This window comes from Convolutriloba macropyga, chromosome 14 (assembly GCF_964194025.1).
Source record: "Convolutriloba macropyga chromosome 14, txConMacr16.3, whole genome shotgun sequence".
NCBI lineage: Eukaryota > Metazoa > Xenacoelomorpha > Acoela > Convolutidae > Convolutriloba > Convolutriloba macropyga.
In genome coordinates, this window is record NC_134481.1 from 6,580,043 (window position 1) to 6,596,761 (window position 16,719).

Here is a 16,719-nt window from a genome sequence, read left to right on the forward strand (position 1 = left end):
CAGCAAACGAACCTTGAAGTCAATTGTCTACTATAGAAAAAGATTGTTGCATGAGAGTGAACTACAAAATTACAAAAAAAGGAAGACAAAAAATGTAGATATGATTAATATGAAATCTTTATGGTTTAGGTTCACTATTAAAATAACGAGATAAAACAAAAATTTAAATTTCTAAACATTTATGTAAAACAGTTTTTTTTTCAATTAGGTCGTAAAAAGAAGATTAGATAGGTTCCGTTGATGAAGTAGGTTTGAATGAGTTAGTTATTGATGACGAAAATTATTAGAGTTTCCGAAATGTCTACTATAGAAAAAGATTGTTGCATGAGAGTGAACTACAAAATTACAAAAAAAGGAAGACAAAAAATGTAGATATGATTAATATGAAATCTTTATGGTTTAGGTTCACTATTAAAATAACGAGATAAAACAAAAATTTAAATTTCTAAACATTTATGTAAAACAGTTTTTTTTCAATTAGGTCGTAAAAAGAAGATTAGATAGGTTCCGTTGATGAAGTAAATTTGAATGACTTAGTTATTGATGACGAAAATTATTAGAGACGGTCCTGCAAACTTTTTAATACTGCACTGCCATGGTCGGAAGCTGTCCATTTTACTCAAATCGAAATTATACGGTTTCTTATTGTGGTTACAATGTCCAATTTGTCTTTTTTCACATTGATTGTGAAGAATCAACAATTTGGTTTTTATTGTTTTCATGCAGAGTTGGCTACTTGCTTCCTAATTCGAAGCTATGAACAAAATAATTTCAACAAGTGATAGACTATTCATAGCTGTTTGTGACCGTCATGCTGTGGTAAAACTGAATTTTCCAAATGTTACTGGGAACATCTTTCTACCCAAAAATTAAATACCTTTTTTACTTTCCTTAACATGGGCAGCCCATATTCAGCTCTATAGAGCGTTAATTGAACGGATTTTTAAAACAAAAATCTCCAAATCTGATTTCAATTCACAGTCGAAAAATTGTACGTTGGTTTTTGACAATTCGTGTGTTGAAATCTTTAATGACAAAAAGTTTAGAAGACTTGCAACTGCTGGACACCACCGGATTATTAGCGTTTTTGATTTTTGGTTGTATAACTTTTGGCCTTGGTTCTTTTTGAAAATCTCTTCAGTTGTCACCAAGTCCTTGCTATTCGGGAATAAACAATTGATTGCAGTAGATAGGCATGGAAAAAAGTTTAGTTGTTTTGTCACTCTGCATAAACAACCGACACATCAAACAGAAATTGACAATGAATTGCTGCTAAAACTCCACAACATTGTGCATGCCTATGGCAACATTTTTTTTTTAGCAAACCTTGATTTTGGTTTCTCTTCAGAGATACAAAACCTAAAGTTTTCTGAAATTGCTTGACGTAACCAACGTTCATACATAGCTTCCACCTTTTTTCATTCAGGCTCTTTGAGTCAGTCAGAAATTTCATGTTCGTCGTCTTGTTGCTTTCATTTAGCTTTCTTTGCATAGGGCGCTTTCAGTGTAAAATTGTTTTCAGTGGCATTATCAGCTGCAGAATCAATTCTCCCTGTTTTTTTGTCATCCACAAACTCATCGAAAGTCAGTGCTATTTTCTGCGAAAATTCGGACTCCTGATCTACTTTTCTGAAAAATTTTAGAAATATATAAATTCCTGTGATACCATATGTAGTCACAGTTGCTCGGATCAAACGTTTTTCACTTCTGGAAACGTCAAAGCCTCCCCAAACTCAGCGTCACTCTCTGCTGTAAAAGGCATTTTATACTTCTAAAGCAATATATTCAGTTAACTGTGTTGCGTCAAGATTATCTGTGTCATGAATTTTATGCACTGAAATCTCTGAGAACACGCGCACGAGTTAAAAACAGAATTAGATAACAATCAATTATAGTGTATTATATTGAGTTTGAGTGTTACAAAGAAACTGGTAAAGCGGCTGAGTAATGATTACTCATACATTAGTTCTGAAGGCAATCAAATAAACGCAATGTAAACAATAAAAATTCCATTGAAGTAAAGGCCTTAATCTTTTATCTCCTGGATGGTCTAGTCTCGAAACAACACAATTTTAGTGCTTGGTTTAACAGTTAACAGCGAATTGGAGTGTACATGTGTGACCTTAGGTGTGTCAAAAGACAAAATTTGATCAAAAAAGTGCACCAAACCTGTGTACCAAACCTTAAACCACACTCAACAGCATACATGTGTATTTTTGTAACTTTATTATTCACTCGATGATTTTTGCTTCAGACTTTTTGTTTCAGAGTTAGAGTTTGCTACAGCAAAAAATTGAAAATATTCACTTTGGTTTTTAATTTCGATTTTTGTTTTTAACGTTTATGTGGGTTTTTTCAACGCTCTCTCAGTGTCGTACTATTTTTTTCTGAAAAAGATATTTCAGTTTGACGCACAATTGTGTATCAAGCAATGCCTAAGAACTTCAGAGCAATCGCAAAATAAAAAAGGTTTAGTGAAAAAGAGGAAAAGAAGAGTTAACTGAAAAAGTGTTTTCTGTGCTTCGGAAAATGTTTATAATTTTAATGGCTCAGTTGCCCGACACACCAAAATCAAACAGTGGCGGTTTTATTACATCAGACGGAATGGTACATGCATCGCCTTCATCTCAATTCTCTCTTACCATAAGCGTCCTTACGATATATAATTTGGATAATTGGCCAGTGGGAACAAAGAAATTCTTTATAAACACGATTGTGGTGGTGTTCCCTTGTAAAAGAAGCAGATCGATTTTCTGCACGATTGTGACAAATTAGCAGACCGTTGGGGCCTTTCATCAGCTCAGGAATCACCAAATCGTCCCCCGCAACTGGATGAGCGGGAGATACTCCTACCAAAAACTTACTTCTCTATAACTCTGGAGAACAAAGCAAACATCTAAGTCATCAAGTCTCCACAAAGAGAAATTTTAACCAAGTGATAACTTTTTGATAACTCCGATTAACTTCTTTAAATCCAGTCCTTTCACAGTGTTTCTTCTCATTCGCATGTTGAATCTCTCTCACATTTGAATTTTCAAAAAGGTTTCTTTTCCTAAGAATTCATAATTAATGATGTTTTCGATTAAAGAAAAACACAAAAAAAACAAAAAAAATCAAAAAAAAAAATTAGGGAAGCACAAAAAAACTTTGCAATGCTTTGAGAATCGAGAGTCAACTTTTGTTATCACTGCATAAAGTTTAACACCGAGAACTTGTCGTTTTTTAATATCTAATAAACTCAAGTTTTAGGTGTTCATTTTGGAAAAAGTAGTTTATAGAAAAACACTTTAAGAAAATGAGTTCTGACTTTTTTAGAATTATCTCTGAACACAATTTCCATAAAGCGTGAAATCAATCTTGGCGTGTTGCTTTTTGAACTTAGGTTTGTTCAATTGAATATCAATACAATGCAAGTTACACTGTAGAGCAAAATTTTGTTCGTTTAAACTTAGGTTTTAGAGAAATAAACAAATTTATTAGGTGAAAATTCAGGATTAAACTCCAGAACTGATATCAGCTTTCTCCTATATCTAGTTCAGAATTCTTTGCAACGTTTTTGCGTTTTGAAAAAAAACGCCAATGTTTAAAATGTCACGAGGGTAAAAGTTATCAGATCAAAATACATCTTATAAAGTAATGCGAACGTTCTACAACATACAAACAACACCTTTGATAAAAATTGAGCCTTCACAGCTGAATAACGTGCCCTTTTACAGAGTTTTATTTAACGGTTTTCAAAGTTCTCTTTTAAATTCAGATCTAAAGTCCCAATCTTTATCTTTTTAGTGTTTTTCTTCAATTGGTTTTTAGTCCAAGGGAACTCTTTCACAAAAAATATCTTCTGCACTACTCTGAACAGTTATGCATTTTAATTATAATCAGTTTTTAGAAAATTATTCTATATAAAAAATTTACAATGGGCCTAAAATGAACATATTGTTCTTTGCTGCTCAGCAATAGAGGAGACATAAAAACACTAGAAAAGGAAACACAACATCTTTATTGCTCGCTTCTTTGGTCAAGGAAAAAAAACTACTGTCGTTGAGCAAGCATTGAACCATTAACCACCAGAAGCCAGTACTTGAAGTTTGTTATTCGTGTCGAATTGCATTTCAATCAGACACTGATTGTGCCAGTCATGTCAACAATGAAACTATTTATGACATGGCTCCTGAGGAAATAAGCCTTATAGAACCAACAGTTTTTTCAATCAATTGTGGCATCAACTATTATCAGACCACTCCTGACTCAACTAATTTGGATATTATGGAGCACTTTTTTGCAAATCGCAACAAAATTCAGACATTGTACGAGAGCACGCAAAAACTCGAAGCTGAGCCTCCAAAAACCTACAGCAGAGGAAAACGAGAGAGTTACACTTTATTTATATCCTAAAACAATATACTTTTATAAATGTGGACTTTCAGATGAAACGTGTAAAGAGCTAGAGTACTCTATTGTTACAGAACTAGTTCCCTTCTCTAGCCATGCAAGCGGTTGGCAGTTGATTTCAATCCATAAAGTTAACCTCAAACTTGTAAGGTTTTTACTTGTCCGTGGCAGCAGTTTAATAATTTTTCCAGTAGGCCAATTGTAAAGAAGAGACCTTAAACTGCAAACTATCCGCAATGAAGCGATGGCAATTTTTTTTGCATTGGTACACTGCAGAATACAATCTGGTTAAAATGAAGTAAACACTAGAAAAAACCCCGCAAATGTTTTAAACTAAGGACAAAATTCATTGCATCCAGCAATGAAAACTTGTCAGCAAAACAATCTGTGGGTGACCTGGATATGCCCATGAAATCGATGGGCAATTCAAAATGTGAGGACATGAACAAATTTCAATTCAATGTCTTCAGAGTAGAATGCTTGAGTTAGGTTCTTATTGTCTTTATTAGTTGACAGTAAAACTCTTATAAATATTAGAGGATTGGTTGTATTTCGTCTTTGAGAAACAAAAAAACAAATCCAATGGAAAGCCCTCATATGTAAAAGAGAATTAGAAGAAACAACTTTTACCGCTTCAATTATTCAAAAATTTTTCCCTTCAGTCTGGAATCACTACTTCTCAGCAATGGTAAAAAATATCACTATGTGTTAACCATAGAATGACACAAGCTGATTTTGAAGATAAGTGGTAAAAAGTATTGTGATAAAAAACTTCTTTGTGCCAAAAAAAATTCGACCTCAGCAACTCTGATAAATCGTTCCCAAATTATCAAAACATTATTACGATAAAGAGTCAGTACAAATCACAATGCCCAAGCCATGAAGAAACAAACTAGTGTTGAGCAATTACCCAGCTAGGTGAATCTAACCTTTGTAGCTTACCATGATTTAGAGTCACTGATATTGCCTGTGTCCACAGTCAACGAACAATGAGAAAATTTTTAAACAACTTTTTTTGAACAACATCAACCTGCAGTTACTGTATCGTGGTGATTGAGCGACAAAATCCTACACCAATTAATTATGACAAACAGACAGGGACTGACTGAATCTAAAGGCTTTTAGGCAAGTAAGAAGCGTTTGCACGCTTTCTCTACAACAAGAATTGTGAATTATTTAACTTCACTGGAGTGGCAACGTCAAAATCTTGCATCTGCTGCTGTATTGGTAATTTTGGAGTAGAGATTCGTCGATGGTGAAGAAGAAAAACACAGATCATTGTCATGTAAGTGGAGGTTTGGCTGGATTTGCTCACAGTGAGCGTAACCTCAAATGTAGAACAATCACTTTTACACCAAACGTTGCTCATAATATGATGAATTATGACATGCAACTTTTCGTAAAAGCAATTCGAAAACTGACCTTACCTCAGTCAACGATGAAAAACTTATGGCTTTGAGCTAGTGTTTACCAGTATTTGAGATTCTAGAGTTTAATGAGGTTTCAATTTTGCCTAGCAGATTAGATAAGATAATTCAAACCTTACCTGCAAACAACTTTACTAATTTAGACAACTTTTACAGGGGATACTCAGCCAACCAGCAAAAACTCTGGAAAAGAAGGATAGTTTACCCTATTCATTTGTAGATTCGTTCAAAAAAATTTCTCAAACATCACTGCTAAACTTTCAAAACTCAAAAAACAGTCTGTGAAACAACAACAACCTGCAAGAACAACCCGAACAACTCCGAAAACCCTTAAGAGAGTTTAAGAGCGCAAATCTCAAAGATTTTCTTGTGCTCTACTTCGCAGGAGGTCTCCAAAAACTTGCTTGCGGGTTTGAATATTTAGGAGCAGTTTTTTATGAGACGTACGGAATCTCCTGTGATCAGTTCCTTAATGCTTCAAGTTTTCAGGAAATGCCTGCCTCAAAGATTGGAAGCCAGATTGTCAATTGTAAATAAACCGTAATATCTTAGATTTCAAGGGAAGAATGAACCTAGGTGGTTTGGCGTCAGTGTAAATTTCGCGCTTAGAAGTTGCTGAGAGTTTACCCCCAGCAATTATGAAGAAAGAAATGAACCATCGTCCATACTGTAAACGGATACTGATAACTTTACGTCGGAGTCATGTTACATTATCTTCTTCCCTCAAGGACTTTGAAAATGTGAAGGGAATCAGCCTAGAAGAGAACCTGAACACTGATGATGAGGGTGATATAGCATATATTTTAGAAGTAGACTTTGGTTATTCGGATCTTCTACTTGACAAACACAGCGACTGTCATCTAATATTGGATAAAGAACCTCTTGATCATATAACGTTGAGCAAATATCAATCTCAACTGGAAAATACTCTCAACATTTCAAACAACAACATTAAAAAGATGAGACAGGCATATCAACCAAAGAAGAAAAAGGTCACTCAAAACAAAAATTTGAAGCTTTTGGAACGAATAGAATAAAAGTCAACTAACTCCATCGCGCATTTAAATTTTGTCAATCGAAGGGGCTCTCAACCTACATTCAACTAGACACTAACAGATGTCAACAAACAGAGTCAAATTTGAAGCAAAGCTTTTACAAAATAATTTCCATCTTAACATTCAGAAAACTGATTGAAAGCCTAAGATATAGAGTAATCGGTACCTATGTGAGGAATAATGTTGAACTACTCAACGCCACCTCGCAACGTATTATTTCCTTATTCAAAAATGTGGACCTAAGTTTTTCCCTAATAATCATGAGGAAACAGTATATTTCATGCACAAAGCCCACAATATTAGGTGCTAGCATGCTATATTTTTGTAATCACTTTATGCTAGACTTTCACTTTAATATAATGAAGAAAGAAACTGCGTGCCAACATTTGTATTCTGACACAGATTTTTCAATTTGAAAAAAACGTTAGAAATTTTTTAAATGTTTAGCTAAAATTTCATCGTTGAGAAGCCGTTTCGATCTTTCAAACTCTTCAAAAAATCATCAACTATATGATCGCTTCAATGAAAAAACTTTACTCAAGTTTAAGGACGAATTCGGAAATACGTTTATAGATGATTTTGGCGCTTCAAAGCCTATTTTTTATTTTCAAAAATTGCAGGGCAGAGTTTCAAAATGTCAGCCATGGGGATCAAAAAGTATTCACAGGGCAATTTAACACATGAGTTGCGAAAAGGTGACCTTTTGAGACTTGAAAAGATAAAATTTAGCTCGGATAAGCATCCAACTGAAATTGTCTCCGGTTGTGAGACTTTGGAACTGGTTTCCAGCAACCATCATACACAAATGAAGAACGAAAGTATGTTGTTGATTTCAGTCGGATATCGGAACAAAATGATGAAAAAAATCTAGAGACTCTCAATTCTGGTTTTTTGATTGAAGCGGAGGAAGGCAAGACCACATAAAGGAGCACTGAAAATTTCTTGATGGAAAGAAACCAGGAAAAGAAAGGCTATCAATTGAAGAATGGAAAAATAATCAGATAGCAGAGAGATTTCAATATCAGGAATTTATTTAGAAGCCCAATAGTCTACTATTCAAAAGAGCAATTTTTCCCCACTATAGCTCAAAAAACGCACAGGAATTTATGTAGATGACTCTGACACAGATTGAATTTGTAATTGTTTTGTATTTTGAGTTAGTACATCTGAAAAAGCAAAATTTTAGAATAAAAAAGTCATTAAAAAATCAGATTAATAGAAAATGTTTACTGAGTGCTCTTTTACAGCGCAAAAGCCCATTCAGACACGTTTAGAACTTCAAGACGCTTATAATTTTTTTACTCAAAAATTTGAAATTTTTTTTTGTTTCGACCCCTAATTCTGCAGAGATTGAAAATTTGAAGTACACAATAAAATCACTTTTGACTGCTCTTTTATAGCTCAAAATCCATTTCAGACCCTTTTTGGAATACAAAAAATTCCAAAATTTTGAAATTTTTCCAAGTTTGCGGCCTTTGGGCTCTATAATGGGAAACTTTTATATTTACTACTAAGCGGCTGTACTTAGTCGCTAACATCTCATGAATGTATTCTCGTCCTCCGCAGTAATCATTCCAAAAAATGGATACTGCCCTTTAACAGTGGGACGGGGGACTAGGAAGACTTCAAGTCGACCAAAATACTGATTTCTTTCGAAGACTGCTGAAACTTGAGCAAATTTTTATTCCGAAAGAAGTCAGGACTTTGGTCGGCTTGAAGTCTTGTAGGGGGAGGGTCAGAACCCCCCAATACAGTCATGTGGCATATTACCATACTAATCACATTGAACTTACGAATTTACTCCGGTCGAGCAAACGGAATTCACTTTATCTGAACAATTTTTCATCATTGAGGAAACAAATTGTTGACGTTCTTGAAGTACCAAAAGTTGTTTAACAGGAATTATTGTTTCTATTTGTAAAGCTTAAAACTTTTCCGAAAGCGCTGGTTACTAGGATCAATGCAATCAAGGTATCAAGGTCCGTTGTATTTGAAACAATACCTCTTTTTTAAACCTGACAATTTTATGCCTCTTGAACAAACCCCGCATCAATTGCATAGCAATACTACAAGCACATTTTGCGACCGTGAAGTTGGTAAAAAACACATGAAATTTTTAACAATAAAAATGTATGTACTATACTGACCAAAAAATGTCCTTGGCGTAGACCCTATCAAAGGAAAAATATAAACAAGTTTTAGGTCATATTAAAGAGCTATAAAAGACCTGCGAACAGTTGCAGAATTGGCCATCAACCATCAAGAATCAATTTTTAATAACGAAGTCATCGATCGATGACTGAGTTATTTTCTCTCTCAATGGTTTCTTCTTTGACGTTCCTGAAAGTCACGACTGCATGGTTTCTGTTGATCAAGTAAATTGGTATTAGCAAACAGCTTAATTTACTCAAATTAAGTATTTCGATGATGTCTGAGCTAACGTATGGATGATTTGTTATTTGTGACTTTGTTAGGCAGCAATTTTTTTTCGTATCGAATAAAGATGAAAAGCGAATCATTAAAGACTCTGCATCCCATCAAACAGAAAAAACTCAACTAAATTAAGTACTACCGGAAGGCCGTCGTTTAAGACCAGCAGATGCCAGATCGCGTGTGATTATCAAGAAGGACTTTTGTCGACTGTGGGTTCTTAAGTCATGCACTATGTCATTTTTATATACTTGAAAAGCAAAGCAACTTTTTTTTCATGAAGCAGGCCATATACCCGGGTCGAGGAAAAATTGGAAAAATATGTGAGATAAGCGGTGAAAAGTCGTTTTCCGTGCATAATTTTGCGGTGAAATTATCTACCTTCACCGCTAGATTGTCAATGGTCACCACAGTTAACCTCTGATTACAAATTACCGTCCTTGCACGGATTCGAACCTCTAACCTAGTGAATGACATCCACGTCTACTTCCACTGCCCCACCTCTCACTACTTTCACGCAAAATTCGCTCTACTTTCTGTTGAAACATGCTTGTTGAATTTTTGTTAGATCAGCGGTGAAATTATAATTTTAAGCGGTGGAACATGATGATTCTTTATAAGATCACCGCTTACCCTGGTGGTGAAAAAAAGTTTTAAAAATATATATGATTAATATTGGCTAATTTTTCGGTGCAACTTTTAATAAATGCATCCTTTTTTCGTTGGACAAAATAATATTACTAAAAAAAAAAACAAAATAAAATTTTTTTCACCGCATTGCCGCCAGATTTATGTAATTTCACAGCATTCACTGCTTATCTTACAAAATTTTTCACACTCACCGGTTATCTTACATATTTTTCCCTTGAATGGCTGTGACACGGGTATTAAAGGACAACAGCCGAACTTCGCTTTGATTAACAGACAAACGCCAATAACTTCTTTCCACCAAAATAAAATGCAGACAAAGCTTTTTGCTGGTCTGATTAATATGCAGAGATACATTAACGAAGTAGAAATAGTGAGATTGTCTTATAGTTGGTATGATTCTGTCAGACCGGTCTTTTTTCCAGACTACTTTGGTAGATAAAACTGACCATTCCGACTGATTTCTTCCAAAGTAAGATTTTTTCATGCTTATGGCCAATCGCTCAAATGGTCACCGAAAAAAGTTCTCGATTCAGTAAATTCCAGCTTTAGTGCAACTTTTTTTTGCTTTGATTGCTGTAGAATGAAAATGACTATTAAAACAAATTATAGTTTTACTTTCATCACCTTGGATAAAGTACGCAACCAGCTCTGGTCTAGCTCTGGCCAGCTCTGGCCAGCTCTGGTCTAGCTAATATGAGAAGCCCACTGGTTTTACCAGTGCATTCAGACCAAATATGGCAATGATCAGATTGGCTTGAGTCGCGCACAGAGAGTAACAGAAATCAGTTTTTTTTAAAGTTTACACGTTTGTATGAAATCATCAATTTTTTTAGGACAATTTATTGAGGACAATTTTTATTTTTTGAGGACAATTATTATTACCTGGCCAATGTTCCTGGAAGAGGAGAAGAGGAAGATGCTCCAACAGGCTGGGTCTTTCGCTGTTTTCGTCAGTAGAGATCAGTAAAGTTCCCCCTAGAGCACAAAATGTTTCTTTTTATGTAACTGTTTCTTCTTCACCCCCCCTCCATCACCCCCACCTACAGAACCTTTTAGTATGTTTCATCTCTAGTATTTGTTAAGCACTGGACAACGGAGCATAGCAATTTTACAATCTGTTCGTGAATCATTCATCGCTCTGCTGTTTTATAATTCCAATAGAGATCATGCTCCATTCTTCTTAGATGATCAATTTTTAAACTAAAGATTTTCCAGGATTTTTGTAGAAAAGCGTTTCTAAAATGTTTATGCAATTTATAAATAGCCACAAAAATTGCCCTAGGTTGTTACTGAAAAATAAAACTGCTGATTCCCAAAAAAGAGGCAACTATTTGTGAAGATGTGATTTAGAAAGGTGCTGTAAGTCAACAACCAGAAGCGCTACGAGGCGGATGGAACCATTTTAAGATAACTTTTTAAATATATTCAGAAAAGTAAACAGAAAATGTCATCCCGTGTCGTAAAACTTAAGCAAGCAATCGATTTTATAGAAATTTTCTTAGGCTAAAACTACATTTTGCCAATATATGGGGTATATTTAAAGAAGCTTGAAGCTCAAATTTTTAAACGGATTTAAAGCGATTTAAGAGTTGTCTTATTTTCTCGCGACCGATTTTTAGCCAACCAGAATTGAGCAAAATTTAACTTTGCGAAAACAAAACTGCTAGAACAAACACGCATCATAATCACGCATGATTTCGTCGTATAGTTATTGTTATTTCAATCCCAAATTTGGCTTTATATTTTTTGGCTTCATTTGTTTTCTTTGCAAATTGAATTTGGCTTTACAATTGGCTTTACATTTTTTGGCTTCATATGTTTTCTTTTCAGAGATTGAATTTGGCTTTACAAATATTCATCACCAAAAACCAAAAGACTAAAAATCGGTTAGTTCAATTTGGATTTTTGAGTTTCAATTGAACTAACTAAAATCTATTTCAAAGAATGAATACACCCAATCTACCTTTGACATCTTCTATGCAGGTAAAATCCATTATGTTATTCAAAAATTTTGCTAATTTTACCGTATTTGAAAATTTTTTAACGTTTCACGGCATTTTCTTCTTTATTTTAGATGCAGATCCTCTGTTTCCTCAATCTGCTTTTGACATTCAATCGACCTCTGACATCTTCTATGCAGGTATTCTCCATTATTTTATTCAAAAATTTTGTTAATTTTACACTACTTGAAAAAATTTGCTAATTTTAAACAAGGTTTTACAGCATTTTGACCTCTATTTTAGATGCAGATCTTCACTTCAGTTTCTTCATCTGGGCACCTGTTGGGCCGATGAACTTGCTGTTCCGAAGGTGTCACATAGAGCGGAAGGACTGAAACTGATGGAAAACTGATGGACTTGAAACTTTAATTTAAATTTTTCAAAATAAATCAAATATTAATTCAAAGTTATATAACGGTTTTCACTGAGCGGACATAATAATCTATTTAAGGGAGTCTTCGTAGTTCAATTTAAATCCATTTCAAATGTTCCTTAAACGGCTATAATCCTTTTTTTTCAATATAAGTAAATGGATTTAAGAGGATTTAAATCGTTAAAATGGTCCCAGAGTGAGGCCGTAGAAGGGATTTTGTTGATAACATTTTTTAAATGAAAACCGCTATAAAATCTACTATTATATCAATTGTTCCAATGCGGGATTGTTAAAATGCTAATTAGAGGAAAACTTTAAAAAAGCAAACGAAAATTTGTATGGCCAATTTCTCCAGTTTTAGCTTTTAAACGTTTTCGACGGATGTTACCGTTATATAATTTCAAACACCTTATATGATCTTGTATGCCAAAGGATGTTAAAAGACGTTAAATATCAAATGATCTCATATGAATCAGTGTTCTTCATTATTGATTTTCTGTAATCTCGTTACAACTTAAATTTTGGATGATCATGTTAAAGCGACTGATTTTCCCACTTGTGGATTTTGTATTTTTAAAAAGTGTCAATTGTTGAATCTGTTAGTTCAAATGTCTCCAGTGGATTAATGAGCTTCAAATTTGCGACTGCCTTTATTTTCGAGAAAAGATTAGAGTGGTTCCTGTGGTGATGTCGCACAAAACAGCCAAATTAAATAAACATGAAGTACAAAAATCAAAACGCAAGAACCAAAAAAACATAACGATTTGTTAAAAGTAACAATGTTAAACAGTTATTCCAGTAAAATATTGCCACGAAATAAGGTTCTTCTAACTCAAACAAACTAGATCAGATTTTTCCTAATAAGTTTTAGTTGCAATAAGAAGGTCACACGGTCCTTGTTGGAATTGTGAAAAACTCCTACCAAAGTAAAATATCTGATATAAAAAAGTAACTTCACTAGACATCTAGTATAGATAACTTCCTTTTGCAATTTTTTTTTATCGAAAACGCTTTGAACAAGGACTTGCGCAATTTCGTGTTTTTATAATCAATTTTTTTGTTTGATTCGAGAAAAATATTGCACAAAATTGCAAAAATAGAAGTTGGCATGCCTTGATCAGTAATTGATCACGTCTTCCGGAAAACTTATCCGATAGATAAAAAAAGAGGAATACGGTTTTTTCGTTGAAAAAAAAGAGAGGAGTGTCGTTTTTAATATAGTTTGTTAGATCGATTTCTGGCAGAACAAGTTAAAGTGCATCATAAGCTTGCTGAGTTTTAAGTTCTAGCCGATTTTTGCAGTAATCGTTAAATGTTTGAGAGATCTTGTGGAGCTAAAAAAATAACTTTGCTGCAAAGAAAAAAATTTATTTCATTTTAGTCTGGTTTTTAAGGTGAAAATCTTGTCGAGAAATTCTGTTGCTGCAACATTGATAGCACTTATCTCTCGATCTTAATTTATCTCTTGATCTTCTTTTTTTCCTTACTTATATCATTTAACTTTTATATTTTTTGCAGAATGTCAGTTTTTTGTCTGTTGGAATGTCAAATTGACATATTTGCGAGTCATGTCTATACAGTTGAGGGTCGTGAGTTTAACTAGAAAATGAGGGAATTTTCCGTTATATTATTATGATTCCCTGATTGTGCCAATTACTTGTTATAAAAAATTAACGAAAATGAATTGGTCCCCTTAGTCAAATCTCAAAGCATTTTTCACTTCAGAATTCTAACATTTTTTTTGTTTTTGCCTTTTCACGCCCTTGAGTCTGAACTATAATTACACATATTGAAATTGAACTACTAATGGCTCAATTAATGTAATATATGTACGTTTGCGTTCAATAGTTTGCGGGTATGTACGTGCGCGTTTATGTGTTCGTGTTTATGTATGTGTGTGCGCGTGTGTTCGTTTGATTGTGTGTGTATGTCAGTGTATATTTGTATGTGTATTTGTGTGTGCTTTCAAATAACTTGGTTACCTTAATATGGCTGGGGATATGTGCTTCCGTTTGACCGCAGTACGTTGAAGGCAGAAAAGTTTGCGTAATTGAAAATCTGCGTATTTCCTGGACATGAGTGTCAGAGCATTACAGAGCTGAACCAGCACATTTCAAGAGGAAAAAACTTAAATCAGTTCTAAAACATTGCATCACCAGAAATTTTTAATTTTCTTTATGTGCAGTTTTGCTTCATTATGATTACATTGAGGTCATAGAATTCGCCTAGGCTAAACTTATCCTGTATAGTCTGACATTTACTCATACCTCAAAATTAAGTCTGAGTAGAATAACGTCCCACTTTTTAGCTTATAACTGGTAATTACTACAATAATAAACACACCATTAATACATAAGTTAGTGTGTAGGAAATTGCCACAAAGCGCATTTAGTTTAGTGATTTTGACTTGCTACGCACATTAGTTGTTGCAAGTACCCACAAGGAAGTTCGAATCGCATATAAAGCAAACCTTGTTGGCTGGAGTTGCGCTGAGCAAATTATTTTTTCATGCATTAAATTTTACCCAAAATCAAGACTGAACAGTGTCAATAAAAAACAGAATGTCTCTAGACTGATTCTGCGCTGATTTGCTCTGCCACCAACCTGCAAGATAATCATCAAGAGCTTTTGCAAAGTTTTTATACCTTCAAAAAATTATAAGCATTGAAAGGTTGAATAATTTAAAGAAAGCCTATTTTTTAATTATAGAACGCCTGGCTGTTTTTAAAGTGTTGCTGTGATCTGTTTTCTCTTCAGAAGAGACGCTACCTTAGTTAAAATATGTTCATTCGATATTTATTAAGAACCATTTTAGAGTTTTCGACAATCTCCTGACTAATTTTGTTAATTTTGGTAGACTTTGGCTCTGTGGTGTGGAATGGCTATACAGAAGCTCCTGTATTTATTTTCGTGACCAAAAAGGGTAGTTTTGCTCTCACGAGATCAAATGGAAAAAGAATTAACAACAAAGAAAAGACTCTTGCCTATCTTGCAAAAATATCGCTGTTTTCCATTTTTTGGTGTGAAAAGAGCACGGCCAAAATTACAAAAAAAAAACACAAAAACTCACAAAAAAATACAGAAAACCCATTTCAGGCTATGAAACGACTGACTGTGGACCGACAATGCTAGGTTGAGCATCCAATTTAAATCGAAAATTGGCAAGTTTTGATCAAGTTACCTTTAGACGCCACCAGAGAACCGAGCGCCCCGATTGCAGATTTCTGCTTGGCACCAAAATTGCTCAAAATGTTTTGATGTTCCTCTTTTTCTGTCTCAGAAGGCGGTTTTTGTAAAAGTGTTCCTACAGCCTCGGCACACTTGGCCTGAAATATTTCTTCATTTTGTCTCCATGCAGACGTTGTTTCTCCACTACTTTTATCGTGAGGCGATTTATGAACTGTCCCACAACGAGGGTTGCCACAGACAGAACAGCCAGATGATGCATAACTTTTTCTCAGTTGAGGGTTAGTGAGAAACATCGCTGGCTGCAAATAGTCAATGTGCCTTTTGTAAGTAGATGTTCGAAAAATTGTCTATACAAAGAACTCAACCAACAACTCTGAAAAAATCGGACGTTTCAGATTTAAATAAGCCGCCGCTTATTTGAAGTGTTGCATTTGAGCCTTGTACGGTCAGCCGAAAATTCTCTTAATTCGTAAAGTTGAACTCAACCGTTGCGTTAAACAATTTTCGTAAAAAAATTGATACTTATAGTTGATTTGTATATGATGAGACAAGAAAGCTCAGCTTTCAATCACACACTTTTTCTTCAATGTTCTGGACAAACTGTTTTCAGCAGAGGCAGAGGGACGTATGAGTGGTTTTATTTGAAGATTAAAATGCGACAATATTTTACAAATTCTTTTACAGCGTTGTTTGGTTGTATTTGATGACGTGCATGTTTAAAAATTGCAGAGACTCAACGTTGCTACAACGTATACAACTTACATGACAAGTTTTTGCCGTTCCAGCCAGTTATTTACAACCAATACATTCTTTTTGAAATCAATTTTTGTTCATATTAATAGCGTTTATTGCTTTTGTCTTTGTGTTCTTCTTATAAATAACAGTTTAGATTACTAATGGTTTCAAATCTGAAAGTTGAAAGCTATGTACAAAAGTTTTTTTCAATCTTGCCAAACTGGTCAAATCTGGTCAATCTGGTCAAATCTGAATTTGAAACTATAGTGTTTGAGTTTGTTGAAGTAAAACACAAAGCACCGAAACAACTGGATACAAGGCCAAAAACCAAAATAATTTTGGATCCAAGTTATTAAGATACTTATCTAAATGAAATTTTGTACACGCTATTCTATGTATAATCGCTGGGCAAGCACTATCATTCTTTAAGGCAAAACTTTGATAAGCGAACAAAAAGAACAAATAAT

General features: G+C 34.2%; 1 protein-coding gene across 1 annotated transcript in view; it reads right to left on the bottom strand.

Moving 5' to 3' along the window:
* LOC142353036 (uncharacterized) overlaps positions 1-15,876 on the bottom strand; it is an 81,313-nt gene extending 65,437 nt beyond the window's left edge. The window contains exons 1-2 of the mRNA XM_075405226.1: positions 15,510-15,876; positions 10,838-10,930 (exon numbers count right to left, since the gene is read on the bottom strand). Of these exons, the coding sequence (XP_075261341.1) occupies positions 10,838-10,930; positions 15,510-15,810 (394 nt within the window). The 5' untranslated portion in view covers positions 15,811-15,876. The remainder of the gene's footprint in view (positions 1-10,837; positions 10,931-15,509) is intronic.
* Positions 15,877-16,719: the final 843 nt, after the last annotated feature.